General features: G+C 31.5%; 1 protein-coding gene across 8 annotated transcripts in view; it reads left to right on the forward strand.

The window, feature by feature from the left end:
* The first annotated feature begins 7,568 nt into the window (after window positions 1-7,568).
* LOC106052282 (dmX-like protein 2) overlaps window positions 7,569-23,322 on the forward strand; it is a 53,491-nt gene continuing 37,737 nt past the window's right edge. For 3 of the 8 annotated variants that reach the window (XM_056045204.1, XM_056045223.1, XM_056045210.1), the window contains exons 1-19: window positions 7,569-7,795; window positions 11,853-11,978; window positions 12,103-12,171; window positions 14,148-14,198; window positions 14,670-14,705; window positions 18,188-18,266; window positions 18,378-18,609; window positions 18,707-18,773; window positions 19,002-19,041; window positions 19,192-19,327; window positions 19,464-19,649; window positions 19,750-19,922; window positions 20,862-21,095; window positions 21,229-21,371; window positions 21,570-21,697; window positions 21,815-22,133; window positions 22,292-22,487; window positions 22,730-22,895; window positions 23,249-23,281. In XM_056045204.1, the coding sequence (XP_055901179.1) occupies window positions 7,712-7,795; window positions 11,853-11,978; window positions 12,103-12,171; window positions 14,148-14,198; window positions 14,670-14,705; window positions 18,188-18,266; window positions 18,378-18,609; window positions 18,707-18,773; window positions 19,002-19,041; window positions 19,192-19,327; window positions 19,464-19,649; window positions 19,750-19,922; window positions 20,862-21,095; window positions 21,229-21,371; window positions 21,570-21,697; window positions 21,815-22,133; window positions 22,292-22,487; window positions 22,730-22,895; window positions 23,249-23,281 (2,498 nt within the window). In that variant the 5' untranslated portion in view covers window positions 7,569-7,711. The remainder of the gene's footprint in view (window positions 7,796-11,852; window positions 11,979-12,102; window positions 12,172-14,147; window positions 14,199-14,669; window positions 14,706-18,187; window positions 18,267-18,377; window positions 18,610-18,706; window positions 18,774-19,001; window positions 19,042-19,191; window positions 19,328-19,463; window positions 19,650-19,749; window positions 19,923-20,861; window positions 21,096-21,228; window positions 21,372-21,569; window positions 21,698-21,814; window positions 22,134-22,291; window positions 22,488-22,729; window positions 22,896-23,248; window positions 23,282-23,322) is intronic. The other 5 variants (XM_056045216.1, XM_056045251.1, XM_056045233.1 and 2 more) reach the window with 4 other exon arrangements.

Genomic DNA, 23,322 nt, shown 5'->3' on the forward strand with positions numbered 1-23,322 from the left:
AATTAACCAACTTTTAGAATAAGGCATCATAGAACATTCTAATTCACCATATGCCGCACCAATTGTACTTGTCAAACGTAAACAAGCATCAACTTCAAGAATGTGTGTCGACTTCAGACAATTAAACAAAATAACTCGCCTCGATTCATACCCCATGCCTAACCCTGAAGATCTTATGACACAATTTTCAGAGGCAAGATTCTTCACCAAACTAGATTTATCTAGAGGTTATTACCAGATTCCTATGAAGGAAGAATCAAAACCATTTACAGCCTTCACAACAGCATTCGGACTATTCCAGTTCAACTACATGCCATTCGGATTGGTCAACGCCAGCAGCACTTTTAACAGAGCTATACATAGAATACTGAATCAACGAAAAGACACAGTATCCTACATAGATGACATTTGCATATTCCATAAAACATGGAATGAACACATGAAAGGATTACATGAAGTATTCAACATAATACACCAATACGGCTTCACGATAAAACCCAGCAAGGTAGAATTAGCCATGACTGAAATATCTTTCCTAGGTCATAGAGTTAGCTACAACTCACTTAGACCACAAGAAGATATCATCAAACGCATTTTAGACATCAAGGTTCCCACAACTAAGAAGCAAGTTAGAAGCATTCTGGGACTGTGTAATTTTTACAGAACATTTATTCCTAATTACACAGCACTCACATCACCATTGACCAACCTCACCAAGAAGTGTCAACCTATCAAGATTCCATGGTCTACGGAACTACAAGACACAATTGAGAATATCAAAACTACTTTTTCCAGAGACAGTATACTCAAACTTCCGAACCGAGAAAAGCCTTTTCATCTCGCCACTGACGCATCTTCATCAGCCATTGGAGCATGTTTAATGCAGGATTACCAAGGGACTTTACATCCTGTATTTTTTATCAGCAGGAAACTCTCACCAGCCGAAACTAGATACTCCACTATTGAACGTGAATGTCTGGCCATTGTCTGGGCCATTTCCAAATTCACCAAATACTTATTGGGTGCACACTTCACACTACTTACAGACCATGCACCACTAGCTTTTCTGAATTCAAAGAAGATAGCAAACGGACGATTAACACGTTGGAGTCTACAACTCATGGACTACCACTTTGATGTCAAGACAATACCAGGTCACTTGAACGTATTCGCTGACACACTGTCCAGATGTATATAGTTAATTACTTAGTTTCGTCATTGTATTATCACATTAACTTTGTAATATGTTTATTACAGATTCAAAGTACCTTCGAAGAAAAGTTACTCATATTTATTATATTTTAGTATAGCCTTATTTCATTTCGAATGTGACATCAAGTGTACAGTAACTTGTTAATGTTTAGGGACATTATACATATTTTTTATGAACTATGATCAAAAATGTGCATCTAATTGTGTAACTATAATCATCTTGTAGCATTTCAACCATTTTTTTTTATTTTTTCATGTATAATGTTTTTGGATATGTACACATTTTCGCATTGCTATTAACCAAATGAGTTGTAATGTCATAATAATTTTTTTGTGTATTATACGCATTTCTATTACCATACAAATGCTTAAGATAGCGGGGGGTAATATGTCACGTACAGTATGACCATATATGGTAACAGTTTCGGGTTGTTTGCCGACATAGCTTGACATAGCTGGGAAAAAAAACCAAGCATGTAATTAAATGAAATCCATTGGTTCCAAAAGTTAATTGTTGTACATTAGACTGCAATGATTGGTTGGTCTGGGAGGGGTAAGTTGTTGATCACGTGATTACGAGCTGAAACCCGGCGAAGATGCAAAATAGCATCAGTCTTGTCTCGGAAGTTGTAGTGTTAACATCTAACTTGTATGTAACGTGAAATTGAGAATATATTTTTTATTTGTATCAAGACTCAGATATACTATTGTGTAGATTCAATTCAAGTACATTTTAACCATTGTAACTATTTGTGAATAGTGTTTTCAAGTTATTAATTAAAGTAATTGTTTTTGGACGAAGAGAAGTTTCTTCATTGAATTTAGATCGTACTTAGATCATATTTGTCAAGTTGTAACTCCTAGACCTAGATGATCCTCTTATCAATTGGCAACATTCTGTATGATCGTATTATCAACATAGATCCGTCTACTTCTATACGATCATCTTATCGAAAGATCATTTCAAGATCCTCGGCAATCACGATCATTGATGGTGCAATATAGTTCAAGTTTGATCGTGACAGTAGCACCATCTAAGATTGTGACATCAACACCATTGATGATCGTGACAGCATGTAATGGGTTGCCTGAGCTAGCCAGGAAAACCAGTGACTTGGCAAAATTTAAGTCATTGGTTAATATGCATGACCAAATGCATGACGCGTAGGACGTAATCATCTTCTTTTCTGAAGTAACGTCTGTATTATATAAGATAAGATATAAGACAGGTCAAATGTTTTAAAAACCAACGATTTTGTTTCTATTTCTTTGGTTACTAGATCTAAATTTGAAATTCTAAAAGTAGGCCTATAATATATATGTTATTTAATGAGATTTTAAACTTTACCGGTATAAGTAAGATTTTCCGTTATATAATAAGTGAACATATTTTTTTTTAAAAGAGTACCATTATTTTCGAAAGGTTTTAATTCAGGGCAAAAATACAAGCACACATATTTATTTAGAATTTTTTTAAATTTTATTGTGCATTAACGTTTATGTAAGAGACATATTCTTTATTACTGATTTTATTATAGATAAATATTACTAGAATGTTAAAAGAATAAGATTGAACCGTACCGTAGGCATGCAGTCGGATGATTATATCCTATATAGGTCTAGTTCAACCCTGTCCCCCCCCTCCCCCCCCCCCCAAAAAAAAAAAGTTATGAAAAGTTTGTTATAGTTTAATTAACTGTCTTTAGTTTAGTTTAACTATCTTTTGAAATTCATGATAAACTAATAGTTTAACTACTTTATTTTAGTTGAAAACTAGTTTTAGTATAACTTTTAAAAGTTAGTTTAGTTCTCATCACTACATGAAGCCTATCATGGGCGTAGCCATGAAATCCCCCCCCCCCTTTTTTTTTTTGGGGGGGGGGGGAGTCGGAATTAAGTGACTGATTTTTTGCTTTGATTTTGTTTATTTTAGGTGAGATTTTATTTTTAATACTAATCCATCACTTGCCCCAACGCAGCCAAGGGAGTTTAAGTTTAAAACCCCCTACCAGGGGGTTTTGCAGTTAAACCCCCCTCATTTATAAAACTCCCGTTTCTATTAAAAAAAAAAAAAAAGCAATGAATGCAAACGACAATCCCCAAATTTTAAGAGCATAGCTAAGGAAGATTTAGATTTTAAAACCCCTCCGAAATTTACAATAACCCCCTTCCCCTTCAGCATAATAAAAGCAAAGTACACACTCAAAAATTCTATGAGAGTAGCCAAAGGGGTTTTAGGTTTAGACCCCCTTCAGCGGGGTTTGAAGCTAAAAAATACCTCTTCAATATAAAAAAAAGAATATATTGCACTCAAAATGCTATTAGCGAAACCAAAGAGGGTTTTGAGTTTAACCCCTTTCAGCGGGGGTTGATGCTAAAAAAATACCTCTTCAATATAAAAAATAAAGAAAATTATATATACACTAAAATTCTTTGAGCGTAGCTAAGTCAAGGGGGTTTCTGAGTTTAAACCCCCTCGTCCAGATGGCTTTTTTTAAAGTTTAAAAACCCTCCAGATGGTGAACATAAGTTGTCTGTGAGCGAATAGTCCGTGAGCGATATGTCACGTGAGGGATATGTCGCGTGAACGAATTGTCGGGTGAACGAAACGTCTGGTGAACGAATAGTTGCGTGAACGAGTAGTCGTGAACGATTTGTCGGTGACCGAAATGTCAGTGAACGAATAGTCGTGTCCCCTATATAGCCACCTACACCAGATTATGCCCTTGTCTCAAGACGAAACCAAAAACCAGTGAGTGACTCGCGTGGGCGCATCCATTGTCTTCCGAAACAGAATTTAAGGAGCCATATACATATATGCCTAACATAGAAGATGTATATGCTGCGTGTATCTTTATATTTAAGATAAGGATATTTAATTATCTACACTCTGATCATACTCTGATGATCTGGTGACAGATCCTGGGAAATGTTATTTTTTGGCTTTTCACTTATTTTACTTAAATTTTAAAAATTGTCTATCCTATATTCTTACAGGGGAAAAAAATGGGGCCAAGACAATAGATCTATGTTTTACAGTTATTTTGACAAAAACTAGATAATTTAAATATATTTAAAAACAAGATTACAAAGACAGTTTGTGTGGAAACACAAACTCAAAATCGGCCCCCGAAGTGGTCCACCCAGGCAGGCTTCAAAATTTTCAGAAAGAAGATCCAAATGAAATTATATCAAAGACAAATGAGAGATAAGAATGGAGAAAGAAGGTTGACAGATCTTGTATAGGGCTCCAACGGTACAGCAGATCAAAGGATATAGGTGCAAGTGAATGCAAAGCCTAACTAGTTCCCCTTTCAGACCTTGTGGTCTATAGGGCAGATGATGTAAAGTTCATCTGTTTTTGTGGTCTACGGTTAACGAGGGTGTCATGTAGCCAGCACAACGACCAACCGCCTTTACTTTTCCCCAACTAATATCAGGTACCCATTGGAGCTGGGTGGACTCAGAGGCGCCCAATGATTCCGAAGTTGAAAATCCCAGTCTTCACCAGAATTCGAACCCGGGGCACCCGGTTCGGAAGCCAAGCGCTTTACCGCTCAGCTACCGCGCCTCTCCTGGCCTAACTGAAGTCTTATAATAGATGTAATTGTTTTGAAAAGGATCAATCTCTTTTTTTTTTTTTTTTTTTCTAAAGGAAACCTCAGAATTTGCGCTATTCAGTTTTAGCTTTATCATCATAGGAATCCTTGGGCCTTATGCCTCTTTTCTTTGCCTCTTTTTTGGCCTTTATATGCCTCTTTTATGGGCCATCTTGCCTCTTTTGTGGGCTTTTTTTTTTTTTTTTTAATATGTTTTTATTTGTAAGTTACCATAATTCACAAGTATTAAATCATAAACAATTGAAAAGTGATTAACCTAAAAATATAATAACAGTAATAGAAATATTATTTAATATCAAAGACATACTACCTAACCAATGAACCCCCTAAAGACAGAAAAATGATACAAGTATACTCTACTCCAGAACAATCAACACAATATCAGATATCCCTGACCCCCAACACCCTATTTCTGAAAAACTACATGAGCATTATACAGGTATATGAAAATCAAACTAGATAATTCTCTACCCTAAAGTCCATTATTTTTCTAAATGTTAATTCCAAGTGATTAGGATCAAACACCTTATTATTATGTAGACATTTGAGCCAGCTAGCCCAAACAAGATTCCTGTATTCGGAAACAATAATCAAGTTAAAGTTATGTATCATTTTATTTTTTAGTTTTGGCAGCTTGTTTAAAATAATAGACAAGTTAACATTTACATAATTGCCACAGTTTGCTTCCAATAGGTCCATTACAGTACTTCTAACTTGAAGGAATAATGGACATTCCAAATACATGTGTTTCTCGTTATCAGCATTTTCAAGGTGGCATAATATACATTCACGGTCATTTGCCCGTCTTCTAACCATAGGGGTCATCCCAAAGAAAAGTCTATAACTAATCTCTCTAGCTTTTGGTGGGATATGTTTACTGTGTAGGTTTATGAATGTGTCCTTGAATTCTGTCACCCCAAGAACTCTCCCCCACTTAATCCTATTCACTAGGCTTTCCTGTAACAGCTTTTTAAGTGTTGTGTATGATTCTTTGGTTTTGTTGTGTATTAAATGTTCATTACCAGGTAAAATTCTTGAAATAGATCTGTAAAATGGATGAGTGACTGTACCAAAATAGTGAGGAGTATCATTGTGTATTGGAAGAAGACTACTTAATCTTAAACCATAATAGTAAATTGTCAAGGGAAAGTTTGTTGGGTTCCTAACTACTTGACCTACAAATTTTAGCCTTAGCGACTGTATTTTTGTTTTAACATCTTGCAAGTTTATCCCCCCATCCTCTTTGTTTTGAATGAGTGTAGTGTGCTTAATGCTCCTAATAGTGTTTTTAAATATAAAGCTTCTAATTAACTTGTTCAGCTTGTTTATGAATTTAGAAGGTGGCTCTGTAATGTTAGCTAAATAGACAATCTTTGGAATGACCAAACTATTTATCAATACAGCTCTACCAAATATTGTAGAACCTGTGTGCTGATAAAGTTTAATTAAGTTTGAGGCTTTGACAAAAATATTCTCCCACTGGTCTTTACAATAGAACAAAGGATTACAGGTATAGACAATACCACAAATCTTGATTTTATCAACAATTCTGAAAGCGCAATTCTCTTTGAATTTCCATTTCCCTAGTCCCATTACAGAGGATTTATTTATATTTATTTTTGAACCACTAGCTTCTCCGAAAAGTGTAAATTTCTTTAGTATATTCTCAATATCTTGCTCTGAAGATGGAAAAAAGGTTGTATCATCCGCATAGGCTTTGACTTTGATGGTTGAGAAGGAACGACCCGGTATATTTATCCCAATAATGGATGGGTCAGATCTTATAGATTCCAAGAAGGGTTCCAAGCAAAGGATATACAAGAAGGGGGATAAGGGACAGCCCTGTCTGACAGACCTTAAATTTGTATGAGGATACTCCTACTGAGAGAATGATTAATTATCAATCTACTTGTTGCATTGGTATAGACAAGCTTTATATATCTGATTAACAGGGAACTTATTTAACATTTCTCAAGCACCTTGAACATGAAGCTATGGCTTACTCGGTCAAAGGCTTTTTCTTGATCTACAGATAAAAGAGACACATTGAGGTTTTTATCCTTACTGTACATGATAAAATCATGCTAAAAAAAAAGACAACATTTCAGCAATAAAAATTGTTCACGAAAATTATGTTTACAAAATTACTATTCGTTTTAACTTAGGTCTAACTTATAATGCATACTAATTAGCTTTTTCTCTTTAAAAAACTGCTTGCATAACTGATTTTAAAAATTAGATTTTTTCGCTTTCAGAAAAAAAAAAGTAGCCGTTGCATCAGAACTTTGAATAGTCTAAAATATTGTGATGTCGGATTTTCAATATCTTTTCTAGTTTACGAGATCTAAACGGGACAGATGAACAGACATTTCGCACAAAACTAATAGCGTCTTTTCCCCTTTCGGGGGCCGCTAAAAAACAACTTCAAAGGGAAATTGAAAATAAGAACAGAATTTGTCCAATTTATAATAGATCTAGACTACATCTACAAAGAAAAAAAAAGAGTATATATAAATAAAATAGATCTAGATTATTCTAGATATAGATATCTAAGATATATCTTGTAGATCTACAGGCTATATACAAAATAGCAAATATATATTGTAGACTATATATATATATATATATATATATATATATATATATATATATATATATATATATATATATATTGTCTACAACTTGTTAGACCTCAACTATTTTACTTTATCTGGCTACAAAAATTGGAATAATTTTTCCAAAATGGCCGCCGGATGGCAGGAAGCAGTAAAATCATCTGATTTTGTGTACACAATGTATTGTTTTTAGTAAATATATCAATAATGTAATGCCGTGACAGATCTTACCAAATAAACTTTTTTTTCTCACAATTAAACAACATGAACAGACATCAAATTTTAACTGGTGCTTGCAACAGAGGATATTGTTATGCCCTTGGAACAGTAGAAGGTGTTGTTTTTATCGTAAGTACTAAGTAGTAAGTAAAGACTAAAGTTAACTTAAACTAAATTATTTTATTAAGAAACTTATATACTGAGTTATAGATCTAGATCTAGTTATAGATCTAATAGATCTATAACTTAAAAATAAAATTTAAAACTTAAGTGGTCTTAAGTTGACTTAACTATTAAACTATTTAACTAACGTAAAGTTAAAGTTTAAAGTTAAAGGTTACAAATTATTACAATGACACAATGAATTACTACTCTCAGGCTTTCAATTAACGTAAAGTTAAAGTTTAAAGGTTACAAATTATTACAATGAATTACTACTCAGGCTTTCAATTAGATCGGTAAAACTTTTATATATATATATATAGGCCTATGACCCGTACATAATAGGAAACCATACATTTGTTTAGCCTCATAAACAAATCAGAAAAAATAAAGCTTCAATGGGGGGCTTCATTCTTTCTCAATATTTATTTTTTATAGCCTTTATAATATTTTATTATTACATAGACATAATATAGATCCAGAGTTTTCATATCATTAGAGCATGACTAGATCTATCACGAACAATTACATGATACTACTGACACCATCTAGCTGGTAGTGACCTTGTGACCTGATTACCGTAGCGATAGACAGCGCGGTGCTGCCACTTGCGTAACATTCTTCAAAAGGATCCTTCGATGTAAAGTTTTACCATTAGATCTACTTACTTACTAATCTTATTAAATCTACTATATCTAGACTAGATCTCTAGGACTAGACTACTAGACTAAGTCAAATGGATATTTTACAATATGAATATTACTACTTAAAGTACTTATCATCTGGTATTATAGATCTATTAAATTTCTATTAATAATTAATTATTAATATTTAGATCTAATATTATAAATATAAACTTTATAATTTTAACTAAATTTTCTAAAATTCTAGACTAATGTCTAGAGTACTCTAGTAGAGTCTAGCTAGACTCTCGAGATATCTAAGACTAAGATTATTATCATTATATCATTATTTTTAAAGGCTAAAATGGTATTAATAGTATTATTAATTATAACTTGACTTCATCTAAACCTTAGTTAGGCCTATTAGTAAGTATTAGATTATTTACTAATTATACTTATATATATATATATATTGTTTTAACTCTAAGGCAGGCACTCAACGAAAGGCATTTGGCAACAGTAAACGATGTATTTATTTATTATAAGCATCAACAAATAGTAATAGTTACTTGTTAGACTTCTGCTTTAAAGTCACAGGGAGTAATATGTCTTAAGTTCTAAGAGTCCTACTTCATACCAGAACACAGAACAGACCACCGACACACTTCCCAGTGTCGCTCCAGGTTTCCCAAACAGTTTCCTAGTATCACAAAGGACAGCAGTCAGTACCAGACTGTACAGACTCCCATGACTTTTAGCCGGCTCACAACAGTCCTTCTTCCTGTCTAAACATGTCTTCTCGTGTGTTCAATGGTGCTCTCCTGTGCACCATCTGTGTGGCAAGGGAGCGGAGTTACAACAATATATATATATATATATATTATATATGCATCCCGTTTGAGACCCTTCAACTCAAGAAAACATAAGAAACTAGAACAAATGTAAAGTAGAGCAGTGAGATTTATAATTATAACAAATGAACATTCACATTTAATATTTTATATATTATTATTATAATAACACCATTAGTAAAATACAAAATTTAGAGACTTCACAACAGAAAAATAAAAAGTAAATTGGCAATATTACATAAAACACTAAAATGACTGAACCATTTATAATTTAAAAATAGAAAAACAAAACCTAATAAAATACTCAAAATAGTCAGAAAGAAGCAAAGAAGAGAGGCACATAATTTCTTATTTCAATATGCTAGGACAAATTCATACTGCAGTTTGTAAGTGCCCCTTCTTCCTTAGTCGCAGCCTAATTCCTCGCATTAGAAAATGGAATGGGTTGCAGAATCAGCCAGGAAAATCAACGACTTGGCCAACTTAAAGTTTTAGTCACTGATTAACGTGCATGACTAGATTGACACATGAAAAGCGTAGTACATAATTATCTTCTCTTTGAAGTAATCTCTCTCTTTATATATATAAGATAACAAGATAGATACTATTTAATAAGAGTTAGATAGATTCATAAGAATTATAGATTTTACTCTCTAGACTCTACTTCTAATTTTTTTTTTTTATTCAATAAAAAAAAATTTTGACTTCATTTATATGTTGTAATTCAGATGAAGACAGATCTGGATCTACTTCTTAGTAATACTTGTAGATCTTTAGAAGTGAAAAATATATTATAAAAAAAAATACTAGATCTAGTTATTTTTTAGCAAGGAAATTAAAAGAAAAAAAAAGTAAAAAAATTAACTACTAGACACTCAATTATCATAGTTATATATACATTCTCTCAGTTATTGTTTGAAAAATTATATTAAAATTCCAAAAGTAAGGGAGACTAAAGCAACAGTAGAATCCTACATTCTCCATAAAAATGGAAAAATAAAACTAAGTAGAGCTGTCAGAGCCTATTACTAAAAATGTTAAGACATGCTTTCATATTAAATCACATTTGATCATATTCATATTAATATATAAGGGGAAGACAAGTAGTTTAGTAGAGATATTCATTTTGTAGCTAATTGGATTTTACTTTTATAACATCACACTCTAAAACTGAGAAAAAAAAATCATATGAATTAAGGCAGTATAAAGATATTTCTACAGCTATGGGAACACTTATGGCATTAAGGGATGACACTTGTGAGGTGAAATTTCACTATATATTTCACTATTCAGCTAGATTGAAATGTTTTTTTTTTTTTTTTTTGTTTTCTTTTATATATATATATATATTATATTTATGGGTTTTGTTTTTTTTAAATTGTAGACATTTTCTGAATACCTTTTAGACAAAATTGTCTCTTTTCAATTACAGTGAGTGTGAAGGAGGCATTCACAGGTTTAGCTAGGGAATGATATCGCTAACTCTCATTTAACAATTTAACATTTTATAGCCAAATATGATTGGATGATGAGTATTAAAAGGTATTATGCTTCTTTACAATACATATATATATATATAATAATAACTATGCATAAGTAACACACTTCATATACACACTTAATCCCAGCTGCAGAACTCAAGAACTCCCAAAAACTACACAGGCGGAAATGCCTGGCTCAATTATGGATTGTCCGTTGTGTCAAGTACTTAAAATACAAACTAACTCGAATGGATGTAACATCGAACTTAATGCTGGAACAGAGAACACCTGCAAAAGGCCAACAATCGATAAAGGTAGTCGAGCTAGTATTGAACATCAAACGTGTTTAATACTCAAGAAGGGAACCGTCAAATGTCATCTATTTCTAGCCATCTATATAATGCTTCTTATTCCTACAGTGATAAGAAAAGCGTCTTGTTTTATGTTTATATCATCTCCTAGAGTGTTCTTACTTTTTAAAGTTATATCACATCATCATCACTAAGTAAAAGCTTCCCCCTAATCCTGAAACAAATAACTAATTCTTAATCATGCCATAACAGGATCAAAGTTTGGCTCAATATGGGTCCCATACCTAGCACCCTGAAACATAGAATTAGTAGACATTTAGTGATGCCGCTGAACATGCAAACCAGAATATTGAACCTGATTAAAATAATTTTGTAATTATGTACTTCACAATGGGGAAACAATAGACATTGTAGCACAGAAAGAACACACAGCCAAACCATCTTCTTTACTATAAGTAGTACAAGAAACTAAGGTATGTTATCTTAAGCACTAAAGATTCATGACAACAAAAAGCTTAGAACACAAAACTATTTAAAACAAAAAAAAACCAGAATTATGAAAAAAAAAATTCACATGTATGTGACAGTGAGTGGCAGCTTTGAAAGCTTTAGGTTTCATTGATTTTCAGAGAAACCAAAATAATTATAAAAATAATTATAAAATGTGAACTGTGTGCCCTTTGTAATGATGCAAATTTGTTTTTTTTTTTAATAATGATTTTTAAAGTAATCATTTTGTTTGTTTTGTTTACCTCAAGGCTTATGCATCAGGATGTGATATAGTTATTTTGGCAAGTAACTTTGAGAGGGTGGTCACCATCCCTGGTGTGCTACGGGGCAGCATTAAAGTTAGCTGTGTGGATTGTTCGACAGATACAGGAAAGGTACACAATTTTGTTTTGTTGCCATCTGAAATGTTCTGACATCTAGTGCAATTTTATGTTGGAAATAATATAATCATAGACTGTGTTTCTTTAAATCCATATTAACAAATAAAATATTTATTAGATTGCAGCTAGTTTTGGTAGAAAAATTCACATTTTTGAGCCTACACCATCAAACACTGACAGTAGTCATGTAAGTTTTTAAAATATATATTTTGTTTGTGGTGTACAAATGTCTTTTTTTGTTTCTCTTTATTCCTTTTCAAGAGATGTGGCTACTTATTTTAACCAAAAATTATTTTCATTCTGAAGACATTAAGGGGAGGAGCACCACTGATATTGTAAAAAAAAACAACAAAAAAAAACACAGAAGCTTTATCATTATGAAATTGTAATCCCTAACAAAATCATTGTTTAAATAGAACAAAAAAATTTATTCATTAATTTTTTTATTTTTAAAGTTAAGCTCGTGTAATATTGGTATGATACTAAGCATTCCAAAAGTAACATATTAGTGAACGTTTTACTCCAGAATAAAGGCAAAGATGTAGTTCAGGTATAGCAGGGGAGTGATAGAAGGGACAGTTAGATAGAACATAATATCTGTAAGAAGAAAGAAAAGGATAGAGGGAGTCAAAGATATATATATATATTTTTGGTTGTGCCATAATACACATTTCAATCAGGATGTTTAAAAACTGAAATTATGATTACATTTGTTTAGCTCTTCTTTTATTTTCATTTGTTTTGTTTTGTAAAATGTTTTACATATTTCGGATGTTCCTTCAGAGTTGAAGATAGTTTACTTCCTAGTCCAAACCTCCCGCAGGACGACAGGGGATGGGAGCGGGCAGGGTTTAAACCCGGGACCATCGATAAATCCAAACGACAATCCAGCGCGCAAACCGCACGACCAGGCAGTAGTGTACATGTACAAGGGATGGGGTAGTAGTAAATCATTATGAACAAAAACCAAGGTTTTCAAGTTAAATCTCCAATTAAAGCATAATGTGGACATTTTTTTTAGTCCACACAACAATAGTTGACATTTACGCAAAGTTAAAGTCTGGTTTTCGTTCTAGTTGATTGTAACATCTTTTTATAACATTTGGTAAATGAAACAGGCCGAATCTCTTGATTTATGGACATTTAGTAATTTAGATTTTAAAAGACCCTTCATTTATTTTTTTGTGTGTATATATTTTTTAAATATCATCAGTAAATCTCCTTATTCTTCTCACTTATTTAGTTGATCACTTTTTCAAATTACTTTTTTTTTTTTTTTTTTTTTTTTTTAAACAATGCTTTTAACATTTCTTTTAGGTCAATATTTTCTTATTAGATTAGAATTTTGTTACATTTTTATTTTCTTGACAATGCATAAGGAGGCATTTATGTTGGAAATTTTTATATCAAATATGTTTGTACTAGTTTTCATTTATTAGAAAAAAAATATATTTTGTATCTAGTCTGTTGTTTTATTTCAAAATTGCTATGTTAACATGTATACAATTTTTTTAAATTTCCACTCATTAGTTAGCAAAGAATGATAATATTTCATTTTATAAAATTTGGCTGATAACAAAAATAGTTTTTAGAGGCAGCTCCTCCTCTCAATGAAGAAGATGGTTTATTGTTACAGTAAATGGAATTTTACTTTATTTTTCTTTTATATCATTTTTAATATTTATATTTATTTAATTGAATTGCCCTAAAAAATACTCCCCATACATTGTTAAAAAAACATGAACATAAGTTGTTGTATGTTAGTATCTAAATATCTAAAGCAAAAGTTGTTTATTTTTTTATTATTTTAGAAAAAATATTGATGGTTTGCTTAAATGCCTTTTCCTTTCTTAAAGTCTATAGTTTTTAGTTAGTACATTATATTGAACTTTTCTTGTAATTTAAATAATCCATTTCAACAATTCAGTAAATATTTGATGAGGGATGATAAAAACATATTTTGTTGACGGATGATAAAAACATACTAACTTACCTCCAAGAAGGTCCCATAAAAATATATATGTGTGTGTATGTATTTTTTTTAAGACCCTAAAGTTAATAATTTTTTAAATGATAATAGGAACCTTACTTTTAGTTTGCATGACCTTCTAATCTTAGCCAATTAGACATTTAATTTTAAAGTTTATTTACAAACTGTTTTAGGCAACCATTTTAAGTGGAGAAGTGTTTCCTTCTGCGCCCAAATCTGACAGAGTTTGTTTTTTTTTAAATCACTATTTTATATTATAATCTTGAACTCATTAATGGAGCTTATTTCTATGTTTATATATAGAAACATATATTTAAGCCTAGAAAAGAGTAAGAAATATTTAATGTAAAATGTTATTAATCCAAAATGTTATACCTAATTTTCATATAGGAGCTTTGCAAAATAACATTTAACATTACTTTGACATGTTATATTATTATTATTAAAGTGTTATTTTGATATTGTTATTAGCCAGCTGTGCTGGAAACTTTTTTATTTTATAACACTTGCACATCGCAAATATTATTTACTTGTTGCAACCAAATATTTCCTGTCTAAAAGCCAATACGTTAATGGTATGTCAATGACAAACTAATTTTTAAAAATAGGTCTAGAGAAATAATCTAAACTGTTTGCTGTATATCTTTTAAGTGATAGTAAGATGTAATTAGTTTACCATTGACTTTGTTTCTTAGCAATGTCCCAGCAGAACTAAACATGAGATCGACAAGGTTTGTTAAGATTGTTGGCCACCCTAACCGTATTCTTCAACATATAGATGCTTTTTTTTAAAAATCTTGTTTAGTAGCTTTAGATCCCTGATCATTAACTTGACTCTACATCTGTTACGTTATATATTGTTACTGTAGATATACATTTTTTGTGTACAAATGTATATATGTGTGTGTGTGTATTTATATATGTATGTATGTATATGTAATATATATATATATACATATATATATATATGTAAATGTATAAATATATATCCTGTTTTGTTTGGTTTAAAAAATTTTAACTTTATATTGATAACTAAGGATAAAGAGATCTCACATTGAATTTATTTAAAGAATTTAAAAAATAAACATGCTTATATTTGTTACGTACACAATTATATTATTGAAATATGTAAATATTTTAAATAATAAGTACAAGTAACACAAAATTAAGACATTTGGAAACACAATCATTATTTTTTTATGCGTCAATTAATATAATCAACCCAACAAGTATAGATTCAAGTAATATGTTAATCTAATGTTATAAGACTTTATAATTGTTTATTTGTTTAGTTCTGTCTTTGATGTCCATTAATTATTTTAAAATGTCACCAATTAAGTTATATTAAAGAAATATTAGTACCCTATTTCTTTATATATATATATATAAAACATAAGCTGACTGACTGACTGGTTGATTCCCTCATCACTAATTTTCTTACTTAGGGTGTACGAAAAAATACATTATTTCTAACTTGACAGTTACATGGATGAACATCTAAGCTCTTTTTACATTCAAACCTACAAGTGCTCTATTTTACCAAAACAATATTTTTTTAGCATTTGCAACTAATACATTTTCATAAAGCCCACATAAAATGTTTAACAGCACAAAATGACACTTCCGTCCTTTTTTTTAAGCACTTAATTATTACACTTAATAGTGCGTAATTTTCTTTTGCTCCAATTTTTTTTTCAAAAAATTGTCATTGAATATGAGGGCTTTTAAATGTAAAATATTCATAAATACCACAAAGTCCCCTTCACCTGTCACAAAGTCTGTTGGACCATTGAACTCCATGAGTGATCAGCCATCATGTAAGGCCAGTCAATTAGTTGATGTTTTATTCCCATATTTTCCTCTATCCAGCTTACTTTTTTTCCCCTCTTTTACTGTTCATTGTATAGTAGCCCTAAAACAATCTTAAGACCCTCAAAAAAAAAAAAAAAAAATTGCCCAACTCTATGAAAGTATTGCTATTTTATGGATCTAGGCAATATTTACCATGTTTACATGAGAAAAGATCGAAAGGATCTAGATCTGATTTAAGAACTACACTTTGACAGATACTTTGTTAGTTTGACACATGAAAATTACAAAGTATAGTCTATTGATTTCATTATTTATTAAAATTAAGCTTCAAATTTGTCTTTTAAAAGCATTTTTACATAAATTTGCTCCTTATATCTGTGAATTTAGAAGTAGTACATGCTTTCATAAAATGTTACACATCTGTCTATTCAACTCTATTCCTAGATCTAATTCAACTCTAAGATAATAGAATTTCTCTTCGCAAAGATAGTTTTATGCTTCATTTTATATTTTAATCAAATTAACATTCAAATTTGTTTTTCTAAAGCATTTTTCTTACATTCGTTCGCTATAGCTGCGAAGCCGTGTTGACATACATTTTTATAGTTCCATTCATGTGTCGCCCACACCTTACAAGCATAGTGTAAACATACTGTGATTAGACAGGCAAATGAGGCTCTATATGGGTGATATTAAATATACTAACATAAAATAATTGCTGTAACAAAAATGAATTTAGGTCGATTAGCTATTTTAATTGCTCCACTCATACTATTTTTACATTCACGCATTCGCTTTACTTATAACATTATTATTTTGTTTATTTGTTTCTAATTATTAGTATAGCTTTTATAAAACGCTACTTTCATGCTTATAGCATGCTCAGAGCGCTATGGTCCAATCACATTTGTGGGGTGTGGGTATCTGGGAGAAGGTTTTGGTGCTGCTTTAAGGCGCTCAGTAAACACAGCTCTGCTCGAGTCGGGTGTCCAACCTCAAGCACCCTTCATAGGTAGCCAAGCCAAGTTCAGGTGTACTTAGCCTCTTGACCACACTTCCCACAAACTATTCTAATACAATATATCAGTGACACGCTTATTGAGACCCGTGGCTGCGGGTAATATACGGCTAGTTCTTTTATAAAGGCAATAATAAATATCCTTTTTTTTTATAGTCTATGAATCAATTAATGGTAGTGGAATCTATTCTAGAATCCATATTTTCATTATTCTTTAACAAACCAAAATGTATCAAAATTTGATATATCATGTTTGCATTTAATTTAAATATTTACCTTTAGCCCACCTATTAACTTAAAAAGTTATGACAAGGTTTACTCATCATGGTGCCAAAATGCAAAGATGTGCATTAAAAAAACTAACAGAAAATAAACTTTGAGGAAAAATTTTTTTATTAGAGCTTATAGAGTTTGGAAATGGATCTCGTTTTTTCTTTGCACACAGATAATTGTCAATTCTGGAACTTTGTGCATAGTTGAGTTATAATTCTTACATTAAAAAAAAAATTAAACATGTTGGGTGTTTTAAACATCTCATCTCTTGAAAACATACATTTAACTGAAGTATAGAATTAAACCCAACTTTTAAAAGATTATGTGGTATATAAGAGCTATTGCAGCCACTAAAAGATTGACACATTACAGAAAATAATTGATTTTGAAATTTTATTAAACCTTTTCTTTTAAGAAAAAAAAAACCTGAACTAATAACAAATAAAAGAATTAAAAAGGGACAAGTAACAACTTAATAAAGCCAAAGTCTTCTTAGCTATTCCCCTTCGTTGTCACTTGTGTATTTCACACTTGTATGGAGATCTAGAAATTTATATATAATCATTTTATGTTGAAAAAAAAACAACAACCTCAGTAAGGTTGTATAAGTTATATAAGTTGTAAATACACTCAAACCTTTTTATAGTAAACTCATTTTTTTATCACTATTGAAGAATACCCTTGAAATAATTATATAGATAAAACCAGAGATTTTCTTTGTTCCAACTACATCAATAGAGTTGGTTTATATAAACTTAAATTTATCTCCATTTGTATCTAGTTATTCTAAACAGTTCCATAAAGTTTATTATAATGTCTGATTGTATATGTATCTATTGTTGCTTGGCTTTTTTAATGCTAAATTAATGTAAAATATTTTTGTTTCTGATTATTTATCTATTTAGTAATGTATACTATTTTAGATCTGGTAGATTTTTTACTGCCAACAGTTTATGTTTACCTCCCCTCTAATAATGCATATTATTTCATATTCCATATTTAACTTTTTCTTCTATGTTTGAATTAGTAAACTTAGATGCTGTAAAATGTAAACTTACATGAAATGAAAAATTGAGCCTGTAAAATCAAAACAAAAAATTATTGTTTCAGAAATTGGACTACAGATGGTTCCCCACGGCCGAGCTTGATGCAGATTGTTACATTGATTGTTTAAGTTGGAATGTAGAAGGTATGATCCAGAACTTTTTTGGCCTTGAGTCTTAGCAGCATCTGACTGGTATGATAGAACCGTTATAAAATTTCTGAAAGTTTTTTTTTTTTTTTCTTTTTTACTTTGCAGGCTCTCGTCTTTTGACTGGTGGGGAATATATACAGATGTGGGAATTTATACACAGTGCACCCCCGTTACCAACAGTCCCACAAAAAGTATCTTTCACTCTTGGGGTCAGTCACTATGATGAAGATGACCCAGTAAATCAACGTTATGTTCAGGCCATTGCTGACCCTGATCATGTGAATGAACATCAGGCTGAGCCTGATCCTGGATCATGGGAATGTGTCTGGAAAATTAAGTATGCCTAAAATTTCATTGTTTGTTTTATGTTACATTGTAACACTTTAGCAATATCAAAATTTCTCTTTTTTTTTTTTTTTTTGTACTATCTATAGGCCTGCAACACCAGTAACACATATTGAATACTCACCAGACAGTTTTGTGTTTGCCAGTTTGGGAAAGGTTTGTTTTAGAAATTTTTTTTATGACTAGTGAAAAGAATTTTGAGGATACAAAATAATAAGAATCTGGTTTTACCATTGAGTCTCAAAACCTGACACTTTTACTAAGTGTATGAAAATGCTCAGAACTACGGTATTTTGGTGTATATTATATCAAGCTGTTAAAATATATTTAATAAGATAATGGTTTCATGTTAATGTAGTTTTAGTTTTGTAATTTATTTCACAGAATGAAAGGCTTGTGAAAATTTGGTATGAAGACCAGAAAGGTAGATTTAAATATTTTTCTTTTACTTCAAAAAAAAAAAAAAAGTATTATATTTAAAAATTATATCTAAAATATAAAATATTAATACTTGTAAAGAACAGCAATTGTAATTATAATGTTTAAATTATTCTCTTACTTTCTTTTTTTACAGTATCCCAGGGCCTGATGAGACATGACAGTGTTCTCAGCCCCAAGAAAAATGCTGTACACTATACATTTGTATATATCAGTCATCCACGAGCTGTGACTGGATTTGAGTGGAGGCAGACCAGTAAATATATGCCTAGGTATCATAAAATGTCACTGTTCTCTAGAATTAAGAGCATGCAATTTTTATTTTAAGTACTAATGCAATTTTTATTTAAGTACTAAGCTCATTGCTCAGTGCTTTACTTCCATTTTTTTTTTTAAATCTTATTTCAGAGGTTCAGTTGCCAATATGTTGGTCACATCTTGTGAAGATAATGTTTGCAGAATTTTTGTTGAGACAATTCTCCCTGATGCTGGCCTTATAGACTTAGAACAGTTTGATCAAGCTATGAGCTCTGATCCGAAATATCATACGCAGAGGCACAAAAGTAGATTTGTACAGAGACTGAAAAGCTTAAAGTAAGTCTTATATAAGACTTTATATAAAAACTTAATTGTAAAGCTCAGTTTTTATATTTAAGGCTCTATTGATTGATTCTTTTTTTTTTCCTTATTAAAGAGTATTTCATAAAAGAAGAAAACATACAAAACTGGGCACAGATGGTCAGCTAAATGGACAAACCCTTCAGAACTCTTCAAGTGCCCATGACTTTCACAAATTTGCTATTCACCACAATGGTGTTTCTCCAGTACTACATTTCCACTTGGCCTGTAGCATCAACCCTGACACAGGTCTGTAGAGAAATACTATTGGCAGATTTGTTATTAACATATTCAACATTTTTTTGTTGAAACAACATTAACCTATGAAGCATCATCTGAGATTTTGTAGAGTCTAGATATTTATAGGTATGAAAAATATGAGTTATTAAAGAGAAGCAATGGTTCTGGGAAGAATGCTTACAGATAATTGTTGTTGTGTGGCAAAATATAGTCTATACTTACCTAGATCTTCTTAACCCACAATCCTAAGATATTATTTTGGTGAGGTTATTGTAATAGAATGAAATGTGACCTTTTTTTGCATCCACTCAACATACAGTAACTCAGCATGATTAACAGAAACTCAACATCCTAGAAGCACAGCTATTCATTGATAATTTCAAGCAACTAGTTTTATTATTAAAATCAAAAGTCTTAATGTTCTTATTCAATCTTAGGTTGTATTCCATTGTAGTTTTTTTGTTGTTTTTTTTGTAACAATATTTTTTTATATGAAGGGGTTGATAGTCCTGTGCATAACCACTAGGGGAGGCCCTTTCAACTATGGATAGCTGCCCTTACTTTAGGGTAATGTGCCCTTGCCTTTGTGGATCTGTCCACTTCCTGCTAAGCAACTGGTTTGGTTTTGGTCCACTCTGGTGGGTATTTTATTTTGCTGGTACCCACCGTTTTTGGAGGGCATTAACCTATTTGACACCTGGGGAGGCGCTTAATGGGAGATCAACAACTCTGCACAAGATTGGTATCTCATAGCTCATACAAATCATCCAATCAATACTTATAATTATACAAATTCAGTATGTTCATTCAGTAAAGTCAACATGTCAATACTGGTCAACTTTTATGGATCATTGTGATCACTATTCATTCATTAATTTGCTTTGTAAGTTTCACTGATCTAAAATATCACCTTTTATTAAACTATTTGTCTCTTTATTGACCTCACAGACATTCCACTTCTCCCCATTGTGGGAAATAAAGAAGATGTAGATAATAACTTCAGACTGCATTGGTTGAATAACAAGGAGCTAGAGTTTACTATGGAGGCTGAAAAGTTATTGCAAGAACTTCACCAAAAACTGATGGCTGAAGAAGGAGGCATGCACCAGTCATCAACACCTAATCAGCTGTTGAGTGATGTTGAGCAAGAGGATGAAAATGATGATACAGATGATGATGATAGTAAGTACAAATAGATCCATATGCCTGCTTTATTCATCACAAAGTTCAAAAATGTGTGTCCTTGGCATCTTCAAATCTTAGCCTCACTACAATGATTGTAAAATAATGAACAAATTCTATCATTTCACTCTAGTTGGTTCTGGTAAAATATCCAAAGTTAAGATGAGAAAGCATAGAGGAAATCTTCCAAAAGAGAATGGATTTTCATCTCACCATTCAAGCTTTTCATCAACTGATGATTTAACCAAAGATGAAGACCACCCACCTGAATTTCCTGTAAATATCTTATTATTCTTTGGTCACTGTCTTGAAGAAGTTTGGATGCTTTTTTTTAATATGTATAATATTTGTTTCTGTTTAAAGTATAATGGTAGTTGAACACAGTACTATATATTATTGTTTTGTCATAACATTGAGTTACATGTGTAAATCTAATCTGAATATTTAATAATTACCGTCAATGATCTTTTCTAGATTCATTTACTCCAGTCTGGACTAGGGGAACGTTTGGATCGCAAAATTGATGCTCTTTTGTTGGACTGGCATAGCAATCCTGATTATGTCTTTTGTATTCATCCTGTGGATGGAAGTTTTCTTGTGTGGTATGTTGATCTTACACAAACTTTGTGACATTATTTTATTTACGTTTCCCACTGTATTAGTTGTGAAATATATATTTTTTAATTATAAATATTTTTCTTGTGTTTTTTTTTTCCTAGGCTGATAGATCATCTTGATGAAAGCACCCCTTTTACATTCCATCAAGCTCAAGCTAGCTTCTCATCTCGTTTACCTCGTGCATTTCCCATACAAGATGCTCGAAGTATGGCAAACAAACTACTTATTTATTGCAATTTTAGCAAAATGGATATTAAGTCAATCAATCAGTCACTTAATAGTGCAGCATTGAATGGAACAAGTGGAAGTCATTCCAGCAAGTCAGCATTAAATTCCAAGGTGAACTTGTATCCAAATATGCTAGTGCCCAACATACACATGGTCACCAAGCATAACAACGGAACACTGAATCAATGGCAGGTATTGAATAAATCATTTCACTAGTCTGAAATTAATTTCTTTATTGAAATTATTACTAATTAATTGACCTTTATTTGTTATAAGCTTGCCACAAAAAAAATGATCTGATTATATATATCTTTAAAGGACAATAATATTCTAATTTTTATACTTTGAAGGTCAGTTTTTCTGATAACACCAAGTTTCAAAACATAGTGAGTGTGTCCCATTCCTCTCGTGCATGTGGTCACAGGTTCAGGACCAACTCTGCTGCCTGCCATCCAGTACTTCCTCTAATGTTGACTACATCACATCACAATCTTCCAGGAAGTGAAAATGATGAAGAGAATTCAAGGCCACAAGAAAATATTCCTGGTAATATAAATTAAAAGCTCTACATATTTCTATTTATAGTATTCATTCATAGAAAAATGTTAGTGTATGACATTAGACATGTTTGGGATTTTTTTTTTTTATTTGTAATTGCAACCATGTGTAGTAAAAAAAAATTTTAAAAATCGTAATTTGGTATCTGATTAATCATAGTCTGCTGTAATAGCAAGTTTTTTTTTTAAATCTATGTTCTATTAACTTAATGCAATACAATCCCATTGCAGATATGGAACAGGCTATACCAACATTTTGTAGTGAGTTGATTCTTTGGCAAGTTATTCCAGTTGGACCCTTATCTAAATCTGGTGGGCTAACAGAGCTATGTCGTGTGAATAACTCTAGTCCCTCAGCCTTTACCAGTGTGGCCTGGGTTCCTACATTGTTACCAAGGTTAGTTCTAAAATGACCAATGGTTTGAAGATATTGTTATATCACATCAGCACTTTTTGTTGTAAGCAATATATGTTTTAGGATGAATATTAGGAATAGTGGGTATTGTTTTGTATTTTTTTGTTAGCAAACACTTGGAAGACACCAGAACTGTTGACTTTTTTTTCTATCTATTTATTACATGTTAGTCAACAGGGATTGCACTTCTGCATAAAATTTTTTGAGATATTGAAACTTCAATTAAAAAATTAAATATAATAATTCTGTGAGCATCGAATAGAAAATTGCACTGAATTCCTATTCCAAGCTGTTAGGTGCATTTGAAACTTGCCTTTGTTTTGTATTATTTTCAGTTCTATTTTCTTTTCATCATATTCTAATCCCAGGTTGGTACTAATCTAATATTTGTTCTATTGCCCTATGTCCT

The sequence above is a fragment of the Biomphalaria glabrata genome, chromosome 1, assembly GCF_947242115.1.
Source record: "Biomphalaria glabrata chromosome 1, xgBioGlab47.1, whole genome shotgun sequence".
Taxonomy (NCBI): Eukaryota; Metazoa; Mollusca; class Gastropoda; family Planorbidae; genus Biomphalaria; species Biomphalaria glabrata.